The sequence below is a fragment of the Scophthalmus maximus genome, chromosome 14 (genome assembly GCF_022379125.1).
Source record: "Scophthalmus maximus strain ysfricsl-2021 chromosome 14, ASM2237912v1, whole genome shotgun sequence".
Lineage (NCBI taxonomy): Eukaryota > Metazoa > Chordata > Actinopteri > Pleuronectiformes > Scophthalmidae > Scophthalmus > Scophthalmus maximus.
The window spans coordinates 4,083,474-4,095,000 of NC_061528.1; the positions used below are offsets into that span (position 1 = coordinate 4,083,474).

An 11,527-nucleotide genomic window follows, 5' to 3' on the forward strand; every position below is an offset into this window, starting at 1 on the left:
TCTCTTGACACTTGAGTTTTATTTAGACTATTCAGAAAAAAATTGAAGACGTTTCCCATTTTATAAACCATTAAAAAATAAATATTCATTTTTCATGTGTCGCCTTCTGTTAAAAATATCAAAATATATGAAGAAATAAAGAAAAAGAAAAGGTGTGTGTGTGTATGTTTTTGAACAAATACAAGTGCTATACATTCAACAGCATAAGGGCAGTTTATTTCATTACAGTTGTAAAATGACAGTGCACACAAACTTCTACTCAATGCATCATTCTCTCTCAGGCAGTATTCAGATCTTTGAAATTGTTGCTTATTCTCCAGAGTTTAGAAACAACAACAACAACAATAAAAGCTACTGTATATGGCAGATAAGAACAAATATCTGTTTGTCAATGTTCCTTTTTCCAGAATTGCCGGAGCACAATGAGTTCTCTGGCCTATGGGCTAAAAAAAAAAATTAACTCCCAACAATAATAAATTTCAAGATACAATAATGATATAGTAATCCTGTGTGATTCATCAGATTTTTCATAAATGCAGGAAACTGCTCTACATTTAAAAGACATTGTGACTAATGCAGCACAAGGTCCTGCCCAAGTGCTTTCAGATAGTTTATCACTAATTATGAAATGAAAACAAATAACTGAATTTTTTCTCATAAAACCTTTAAAAATAAAGTCAGGTGGAGGAAAGTTTTTTATTCTTTGTCCGATGTTGGAAGGCAAATCCAACGCTTTGAAAGAGGAAATGAACGAAATGTAATTTAATTCAATTCTTTGACTGTATTTACAAATGGAAGCCCTCAATATAAGTCATTCATTAAAAATCTAAGTCCAAATCACGTCCTGCTATAAGCACGACAGACAACAGCAGCTGAAAGATGCATGACGGCATATGAAAAAAAAAGTCATGCTGGCCTGACCGTTGTAGTGACTCCGGAGCTCCTGATATTAATAACTCGCTTTTGTATCAACTAAATCATAACGTCTTTGAACAATATCAACGCAACTCTCAGTATCAAATCCCCATCAGATGGGTGAGAACATAAACGCTACATCTGTCAGCACACCAGGTCTACAGTGACCTCTCATTCCTGAGGTTTGGAGCTTTGAAATGAATTAGCATCTGCACGAGTTTTTAACATTTCTGTCTAGATGTGGTTAATGAGGAAGAAAGAATGCGCACAGGGAGCTACTGTGTGGACCCTGAAGAGCACACACCACCACCATCCACCACCATAAATGTCACTTGAAATAAAATCTGCAAAACTCGGGGATTTGACAACAGGCTTCCACAAGATTTATTACTCTCACGTCAAAGGACAGTGGTAAACAAACATGAGAAGCGGTAAGGATGCATTCATATTCTGCTTCTGACCAGCTCCTGGGTGCGTGCAAACGGGATTTCTGTGCTGATCATCAACCACCGGCTGCTCCTGCTGTCTGGCACTGGATTTGAGGCGTGAAGTGTGACCTGCAATCACAGTCCTTCCCGCATGCTACAGTAACATCTGAGGTGACGGGAGGAGCCTACGTCACGCGCTAGTGTACATCGAATCACAAACCACATCTGGGGCATCGTCTTCCCTTTTAAACAGAGCTTTTCTGGTCGTGTGCTACTTTCATATCCAGTCCCTTCTCTTTTAACATCAAAGCAAGAGCAGGGTTTATAATTTTTGCCCATTTGGCGTCAAGGCCAAAGGGAATATGAGGTACTACACATCAATACAAGGTTGTCGCTGTCCAAATGAGTGTAGTAGTTTCGTCATGACACAGGGAAATCTGCCTTACAGCTCGTAGGTCCCCGGTGGTCTGTTGAGAGAAAGGCAGGCCCTGACTTCGCTCGCTGCAGGCCACGGCTCAGAGCCGGTGCCTGGTTTCCTGGCAGTAGCCTCCCGGCGACCCTCGGTTACGGTGGGGCTTGTACGAGTCCTGGTAGGGGTCCTGGTAGTCCTCCTCCACCAGGGGCGAGTGGTCGCGGCTGTGCTGCGAGCCCGAGGACATGCGGTTGCGATTCTTCCGCGCCCGCTCGTTGTGGTAGTTCTCGTCGGCGGGCATCAGGCTGCGGCGTTCGACGGGCGAAAGGTCTGTTGTGGTGTGGTTGCTGTTCCGGTTTCTTTGGGCCTGTTTTTGAGAGACGCAATACTGATTTAGTATGGTGTTTTACATTTGAGTACAGCAACTACTGCATGATACATGATGTTGGACAGGATACAAACTTAGCAAACGGTTTGTTAATTATTGCGAAGGTTAACAAACTTAGATTTGGTTCAATATAATATAAAAACACGTACAGTCATCATGTTTGATGATATAAAAAGATGTCCTATGTCGAGGAGAGTATGTACCAGACTCTTACAGCATGGCTTTGCCAATATGTCCCCATCGAGAGGCTTTCGATGGAGCCTCAGAGCCACGAGGAGATCGGTGGCAAGAACACGGAACCTTACAATTTATTGCATTTGGCGGAGACTTTGATTACGCTGCTGATCTCCCGCAATAAGGAAACTGCAAAACATTTTACAACGACCTATTGAGACTCGAGGAGTTCTACATAACCCGCCGGCTGCAACAATTCATGCACTTGTCAAAAGGCACAGCTTTAACGTCTCCACGTCATACGATTGTTCCGCGTCTTTCCCTCTGTCCAGGAAAAGGCTACACACATGTGCATTTATGTTTTCCAAGTGACTGAATTTCCCAGACAAGCAACATACGAGGAGCTCCATCTTTAACCCCGGAAGGAAGCGCGTACAGCACAACTTCTTTTGTCTTGTTTCCCGTTCGACAGGTTCACCTGAATGGCAGCAGGATACGGGGAGAGGGCGGTGGAGCCCAGGTTGCGTCCCAGCAGGGGGTTGAGCGGCGCGCTGAGTGACGTGTGCGTCGCACGCCAGTAGGCCTCCAGGTACTCGGCCAGGTGTTCGCAGGCGTCCTCCAGCTGGTTCTCATCCAGAATAATGTCAAACATCTCCTGGGGTTGGAAAGGGAAGAGAGAGGACACGTGAAGCTGATGCTGGCATATGGGTGTTTCTTTTGCCACGGTGTGCTTGACGTTTACTCACAGAGGGACACTGTGCCAGCTTTTCAGCCGCGACGAGCTGCACGTTCAAGTGTTTGCTTTGAGACTTCCCCCTTGATTTGATCAGCCGCTGGAGAACCTGAGGGGAAACGCATATACAATTGAAGAGAAGAAAAAAGGAAAATGTCTCCAATTATGGAACGAATACCAACTCCAGAGGCTTGCCGCTCGGCAAACCAGCCACGCACGGGCCTCTTTCATCAACATTTCCAGTCGTACGATTTACAACCGATCTCTAAACATTACAGCTGCTGCATTCGTGTTCGGGAGGGGAGATTACATTCCCCAGGAAATCCAACCGGCGCAGGCAATGACACGCCTGCCACTGCTTCTATATGTCCAAACTCCCGAGTGTAACGGTCATGCCCTCTGCTCCCTCACCGCCCGGATGGGTCCTCTCATATTTCACTCAGAAATTTAACAGAAATTTAATTAGACCCTAAGATACTAACTGTAGCTTTGACACATTCGACTATATACAGTGTCCTGTTAGGTGAGAGCAGCAAAATGTGAATCCCTAGTCTTCAATCTTACCTTAGGTGAGGACACTTTCACGTGGACGATAATGGGAGCTAATGAGGTCTTGATGAGCTGCGCCGGATGGTTGATGGTGTCTGCGTCCAACACCACCAGCTGTAGAGACCTGGCCAGCTCGAAGATCCTTTCTATTTCACTCTGGACCTCCGCTACGGGAAAGACAGCGACATAGAGCAGCGCAACGATGAACGCAGAGGAATGTGAAGGCGATCGCATGATGTTTGGACACCTACAAGACGTGCACATCATTGAGTGAGACAGTTTCCTGTGGCTTTACCGAGGCTGGAGCGGGTGTTGGATCTCTCAATGATGGCCCTCTTACTGGGGTTGTTTAGTACTGACCTCTTGGCCAAGGATATGTCTGCCGTTACCCTTGTGATGGATATCCTGCAACAGCCATGGAAACACACGCACAGACATGTCACACACACGCCAAAACTGCTGGCAGCGGGGATCCGAATGACAGATGCTTTTGGCTGCCTGCTTACCTCCCGTCAAACCTGTGCTTCAGGAAGTCAAACAGCGCTTTCTGCATCATGTCTGTCACCTAGGTTGACGAATGAGGAAGAGGGTGCAGGAGAGAAAGGATGAAAAGCATAATATCATTTAGTAACTCATCTCATTCTAAAAAAGGCTTTTTGTGCATCACAAATTATTCTCTGCTACTAAATTTCAAAACCTGCTCCACGTTTTCAGCCGGGGCGCAGTTTGCCCAGAAGGTTGTTGCCACAGCAACACCAGAATGGGAGGCGAGGGCTGTGATTCCATGACAACTGACTCGGGCGCCCACCTCCTCCCACCGCCTCCCTTTGGTTGTTTGTCCTGCGGTGCCAGTGGTAACTGATAATCAATGACAGCCTTCAGTTTTACCGTTGTATCTCTGAGGGAATCAAGCCCGAGCCGGTGACGTGATGCAACACAAGTCACGAGTCGGCTCTGCACTCAACGGATGCATCGTCACCCCGAGACGATTATCGTTATAATTGACTGTTTACTTAATAGGGACAAAGCAATTATTGCACTAGATAAAGCTACAAGCTTGTTTTTTATCTGTAGTCCCTGGACGGAGGCCGCGAGGAACGCACAAGTGAAACGATGTCAAACAAGGACGGTGGGGATTTCATCACCAAACGAGTAATGAATGAAGGATTTTCTTGCCAAATGTGCATTTTAAAGTGTTTTAACTGTGAAGTCAGTCTTCTTTCCTATCAATTATCACTCACAGCAATCGTATTGGCTGAGTCATGTAAGAACCAGGAGATTTTTTAGATTTGGCTCTGGAGGAGCGGCTGATTGAAATCGCCCCAGGGAGCAGCAGCACGTCCTACCTCATAACCTTTCAGGGACGGTCCCACCAGGACGACCGGCCTCATGGAAGGAACCACGTCGTAGGGAGGGACGTGCTCCGCCTGGAGGGACGGGGACACACAGCAACAGTCAAGCTACAGTATCATTACTACAGTACGTGTCTCCTCAAGTCTCCATGGAACCACGCGTTCTTACAACTGTAACTTGAGAGATGCTTTAAACTGAATAACGTTCCAGGACAATTTCAAATAAATAAAGATCAATTTTAAAAAAGACATTCTCCAAGGGTATCATTTCTCTTTCTTCTCGTGTATGTTTAAGTACTCCACTACGTAATTCCATTTGAGCATTTTGTACATATTTTACCCCCCCCCCCAAAAAAATAAACAGATTACTAATAAATTCTAAAAAATATTTTCTGATTTCTAATGGGGTTTCAACACAATAAAAATTGTGGAATTTCCAATACTTGTACAGTTACAACAAACAAACAAAACTGACCAATCAAATAAACTTAAAAAAATCGGATATATGCAGATGACCAAATTGTATTTATCACATTACATTTATATAGTACATTTAAAAACAAAACATCAAAATGAGCGCAGTTACGGACAATTTTATTTTCTAATTGTAATTTTTCGGCTGTAACTCAAGCTATACAATAATTTACCTGCATACTTTATATGTCCCTTACAGTTCAGGTTATTAGTAGAGGTAGAAAAGGTATTTTTTTACGTAAGTAATTCACCACACTCACCACTTTCTGTTTCTGCTTTCCTGAAAAAAGAAATGAAAAGTGAGTGAGTGTTTACTGGACTTGGGATGACGCCTGAAATTATATCACAGGGTGTGAATACACAAATACAGAGCAGAGACCACGACAAACATTTGCCATCTGTGAGTTTGTCGACGGCGTTTACCGCTCAGACCTAAACAGACTAAATTGTGTCTGTGGGACGAACCTGCCGAGTTGGGGTTTGGCTTGAACGTGCCCGACACCATCTCTCCGAGACTCGAGGACGAGTTCCCACTGGATTTGCTGCTACATTGATAACAGAGGACAGAAAGAGGAAAAGGTGTTGAGGTAAAGAAAAATCGTCATCAAGTCAAACACAATCAACCCCCTGGAGAACAGGCGACCACAGACTGCGCTCAGGCTGACACATGAAAGTATGAAAGCATTATCTAAAGACAAAAAAATAATATTCGGTCGGCGGTCTTTATTAGTTCGTGGACATAAATAACCGATCGCAGTGTGAAGTGTTTTGAACTTACCCAAAGTAACACGTTTGTCCTGAACTAAAACAAATATAGGAAATAGTGGGATATGAATATTTGATCAGCTAATAATATAATTAGATGTGTCTTGTTTGTTCTGCTGTGCCCGCAAGTGCAACAATTTTGAATGACTCTATTATCATCGAGGCCAAATATACAGACAGAAATGCATTTGTGAGAGAGACCAGTCAGTGCAAGTGAGGAGAAGGTGGCGGTGGCTGAAACACATCAACCCCATCCGATGGAGAAATTCGGCGGTGGCCAGGACCCAGACACACCTCCGAGAGGTTGGACCACACAACACAACTTGGCCCCCGTCCACCTGATTTCCTCCCAGCTGCCGGGATCTCCTCTCATCCCTAAAGTGTCTCTCTCTTCAACACATCCCCAAAGCCTCCATCCAACCCCCTCTTTATCCGCTTTGATCCGCGTGTCTTCACTGCCGCCGATTCCTCCTCCTCCTCCTCCTCCTCCTCCTCTCACTCACCCATGGAAGCGTCCTCTCTTCTGCTCCTGCTGGAGTCGGATGTTTTCCAGCTTGAGGGGGCTCGGGATGAAGCCGATGTCGCAGCCTTCCTTCACCAGGCGGCCGATCCACCAGTCGTTATTGTACTTCTGTGACGTGAGGGGATGAAAAATCGACTAAGATCTCCTACATCTCTTTATTTCTTCTTCGTTTCTGTCGGGACACCAGGCCCGAATCGTACCTCCTTGATGTGGAGGAAGTCCTTGGCATCGAAGGAGACGGCGGTGCCGGCCACTGGAACGTCCTCGTCCAACGCGCCGCAGTAGCCGACATTGGTCCTCACGGCGAATGCCACCGCTTTGGTCTGTAACACAGAGGAGAGGTAAAAAAGAAAAAAGAAAAAAGAAAGTAATCAGAGAAATAAGGCGGCAACAAATGACCATATTGCATCTTCGTTGCCTCGTGTTTCCCCTTTTGAGATGTCGGAATGTTATGTGTTAGTTGCCATTTCTTAACTCGTCTTTGTTCCCCTCGCTTTGACTGACTCACCTGTGTTTGCACTCTTTTGGATTATTCAATACGCCACGCGCACTGGGCTTCGTGACGCACCTCCGCTTTAAAAAATAATGCTGCCCGTCTGTTCACCGTGACTGTTTTGCTCACTACTTCCTTCAGAGCTTTGTCACGGGTGTTTTACGCAGGAAAAAGAAAACGGGACGGACCAGTCGTACAGTGGCGGCGGTGAAACTGAATCACGAGTCTTATCTCTGAGAGCTGAGACTGTGCTCCTTGTGATGTACCGTTACAGGACAGTGGCCTGTTGTTCCGCAGACAGCCCCCCCCCCCCCCCGGCGACGCTGACCTTTGCCCTCTCGAGCTGAACGGTGGCCTGCTGCTCCTTCTCTTGCCGGCCGCCCTCCTTCTCCTCCTCCAGGGACACGTCCGAGTCAGACGGTCGGCTTGTGTAGGAATCAGCTGAGCCCTGCAGAGCAACGGAGACACGGAGAGGATGGACCTGACGTTACGGGGAGGGGATTCAAGAAAAATGACCACCCCTGGTGGTGAAACCGCCGCAGGGGCGAACAACTTCCCCTTACGGTCACAGATTGTCGGCTGCTGAGGCTGTGATTTAAAGCTTGATGACACTTGAGGGAGTGTGTGTGTTGCTGTGTGTGTGTGTGTGTGTGTGTGTGTGTTTGTGTGTCACATGATCCACCGTGTTCCCCCCTCCTCCACACAGGATCAAAGGCCAATAGATGAAAGATGAGGACCCGACCGGGAGGGAAGGGTTCAGAAAGATGGTGATTTATTTTTAGAAATAAGATAACAAACAGGAAATCCAGCTCATTTGTGTTTTTTTGTTTTTTTGAAACCATGGTAATCTGAGTTAATATGAATTTGACTTCCCTCCTCTTTCGCTTGCAGCCTCAGGGAAACACTCTGAGAAATGCACTGCTACACTGCGACACCGACCTCTGCGGGTTTGAAAGTCTGCTGCACTTGTAACAACGTCCATCATCACAGGAAAAGAGAATCAAATTTCAGGTTTTCGGGGTTAAATATTATCCGAGAAAATTTGAATCGGCGGCAGCTGGACGTGGTCATTGATGCTTCTCCTCATCAACAGGTTTTCTTCAGTTCATCGTCTGAGTCAATGCAAGCTTTCTGGGAGAGACATGACCTGGAGGAATCTTCCAAAATGTTCTACTTATCCAAATTCCAAATGGCACAATCATCCTATTGTGTCTTCATCTCTTTTTAGTTGTTTATGTCGCCTTGTTTAAAAAGGAACAGCTTCAAATTTTGAGAGGTATATGATGTTTCACTTTCTTGCCGTGGGTTAAATAAGACGACGGATGAATCGGACATTTCATTTGGAGAAATGTAACATTTGGTTCGAGGTATTTATAACATGCGACGTCAAGAGAGTGTATTTGAAGACGTCACACTAGTTCTCTCCTCTTTTTGTCGTGTTTGACATGTTTTCATTTCATGTTGCCCATTTTCATTTGTGTCCATTCTCTGTATAGGAAAATCACACAAACGTAAGAGACTGTACACACAACTGGGACGGCCCTCATTGGTGTGCGGACCTTCACCGAGGCCACACAACCCTCAGTATGTTTCCTGAGAAGGTGCCCCATCTCGCTATGTTCAGGAAAATTGAGAGAAAAAATGTATTTCTTGGATCTGCCCCTTTGACTGGACGTAAAGGCTTCCTCCCTGCCCCATGGTCCATCCTTCCACCATGTTTGGTGCAAGTCAGTTCAGTACTTTTTTGCACGATCTTGTGAACAAACAAAGAAATAAACAAAGAAATACAGGCACAGAACACATTACCCTCCTCGGTGCGGGAGGTTATACGAGTTGTGCTGTGTTTAGATAAACTGCCACAGTGGTGCTTGTTCCTTTAAAAATTTGAATTTGCCACTTCATAAAGTTGTGCGAAGCGAGGACCTTCTGGTTCATGACGTTCCGAGGGGAAATGGCAGCGATAAAACGTCTCGTGTGTTATTTCACCGCTGACCGTCTCTCTGACCTCCGTGGTCCGTGTTGAAATGGCGGCAGTGAGGAGAGAGATCACGAGGTGAGGGTGACCAGAGTTGGCTTTTATAACATCTCATTGATTCCTTTATCCTTTACTTCAATTTATTATCTGTATGTCTCATAACATGACATTTTTGGTCTCTTAAAATCACTGGTTATTCTGTATCTTTATTGTGTGTGTGTGTTTGTGTGTGTGTGTGTCTGTGTTTGAGTGTGTGTGTGTGTGTTTGTGTTTGAGTGTGTGTGTGTGTGTGTGTGTGTGTGTGTGTGTACCAACCACCACGACCACCACCATTAAGGTGCCTCAGGCTGGAGTCTCATACGATCACTATCAGCGTCAGCGTCATCGCCTCCCTAACTCACCCCTCGTCCTTATTAGCTACAAGTCAGTGGCTGCTGCAGAGAAAACGCCCACCCACTCACTCGAGGCGGAGAGAGAGAGAGAGAGAGCGAGCGAACCAGAAAGACGACAAGATTATGGCCGAGCAGCTGAGGAAAAATGTGCAAACATAAACATAAGTAGCGTGACATAAAATACAGTAGGCTGTTAAAAGTGGAGAATTGTTCCCTCAGCTGCTGCCTCTCCGTGAAAAAGCAAAGTGAACGGTGAAGGCACCTGACGATAAGCACGACCTTGTGATCCTTTTCAGGTGAACTGAGCCGACTGTGTTTCAGGGTACAGACAAGAAAAGGAAACATCCTCGAGACATTAGGGAGTTTTGGGGGATTTGAATTCATATCACAGCAGTGTGTTTTTCGCTCTCTCTCTCTCTCTCTCTCCAGTTGGATGTTATGCCGTCGCCGTGATGGAGTGAGATGTCGCCGCTCTGTGACACAAGAAATCTGCGCTCCACGGCTACTAAGCCACGGCTGAGTGAGCACGGCTACATTAGGATGAGCACCCGGTGGAGCCCCTACAGCTCAGTCTTTGGTACCGGTGACAGAGGGCTGTGAAACTGAGGCCTGCCCAGACACATCCGCCTCGCTCCTCCAGGGTCGGGAGCTATTCCCCCTTGGTCGCCAGCATTAAATGAGATGAAGGAGTGAATGATGATGAATGAGGCACACACACACACACACACACACACACACACACACACACACACACACACACACACACACACACACACACACACACACACACACACACACACACACACACACACACACACACACACACACACACACACACACACACACACACACACACACACACACACACACACACACACACACACACACACACCATCAATGGCCTTTATGATTCATCGGGCCCCACCGGTGTCCGTAGCCCACCTGTCCACAGTCGTTTGTAAACCGCCCGTTTGTTCGCCAGTCCGTCTGCCTTTACCCGTCCTCCAGTCCAAACACGTCTCTCTTTCCGCGTCTCTCTCTCTTTTTGTTCCCTTCGTGGAGACCAAAAGCGCTATAGAAGTCTCGGGCGCTGTGGGATAACGCAGCCGTCAAACTGAGATTTATTGGGCTGAATGTAAACATGATCATCATATCGGACCATGTGGCGTGACGTAATGCTGCACGCGCCGCAACATCCATCACACGTACTGTACCATGACACCATACAGGGAAGTGTTCATCACTTGTTTTTAAATTGCAACAGCAACAAATTACATTCAATATATTTAATTTCAGATTGCACACCCTCCACCCTCCCTTTTGCTGGATTGAAAATCTTTTAAGCTACATATAAAATGTGTCCACATTGTGTTTGGTCATGCATCTGCAACAGTTAATCGAATATTCGATTCATAATGGACTACTAAATTAATCGCCAACTATTTTGATAATCGATAAATCGGTTCAAGTAGTTTTTATGGAAAAAAAGGTCAAAATTCTCTGATGTCATCTTCTTAAATGTGAATATTTTCTGGTTTCTTTGCTCCTCTGTGACAGTCAACCAAATATCTTTGGTGTGTGGACAAAACAAAACATCATCTTGAGGGTTTGGGAAACACGATCAACATTTTTCACAATTTTAGGACCAATCGATTCATCTAGAATATAGTCAACAGATTAATTCGTAATGAGAATAATCGTTCGTTGCAGCACCTACATCTGAAGATCTCGGAATATCAAGAGATGCTGGTGTTTCTTTTCCGTCAGGAGAAGGTGGGAGTCTACTGATAACCTTCCCCCACAAACCAAACCTCCTGGATATTCCCGATACAACATGTAGAAAAAGAGACGCCGATTCATCGAAGGGCAAAATTGAACAAATCCGGGTCAGGGGCCGCTCCCATTTTGATGTCCGACGGCCAAATAAATCAGTGCACACGCACAAGTGTGTGTT

The 11,527-nt window shown here is 45.8% G+C and overlaps 1 protein-coding gene across 8 annotated transcripts in view; it reads right to left on the reverse strand.

Annotated features, from left to right (window-relative positions):
• Positions 1-194: 194 nt before the first annotated feature.
• Positions 195-11,527, reverse strand: part of cacnb4a (calcium channel, voltage-dependent, beta 4a subunit) — a 24,757-nt gene continuing 13,424 nt past the window's right edge. For 2 of the 8 annotated variants that reach the window (XM_035603599.2, XM_035603604.2), the window contains 12 exons: positions 7,535-7,654; positions 6,914-7,036; positions 6,694-6,821; positions 5,891-5,967; positions 5,686-5,705; positions 4,946-5,026; positions 4,106-4,164; positions 3,960-4,004; positions 3,615-3,846; positions 3,064-3,159; positions 2,796-2,972; positions 195-2,122 (listed from right to left, as the gene is read on the reverse strand). In XM_035603599.2, the coding sequence (XP_035459492.2) occupies positions 1,859-2,122; positions 2,796-2,972; positions 3,064-3,159; positions 3,615-3,846; positions 3,960-4,004; positions 4,106-4,164; positions 4,946-5,026; positions 5,686-5,705; positions 5,891-5,967; positions 6,694-6,821; positions 6,914-7,036; positions 7,535-7,654 (1,422 nt within the window). In that variant the 3' untranslated portion in view covers positions 195-1,858. Of the gene's footprint in view, positions 2,123-2,795; positions 2,973-3,063; positions 3,160-3,614; positions 3,847-3,894; positions 4,005-4,105; positions 4,165-4,945; positions 5,027-5,685; positions 5,706-5,890; positions 5,971-6,693; positions 6,822-6,913; positions 7,037-7,534; positions 7,655-11,527 lie in introns of all 8 variants that reach the window. The other 6 variants (XM_035603602.2, XM_035603606.2, XM_035603598.2 and 3 more) reach the window with 3 other exon arrangements.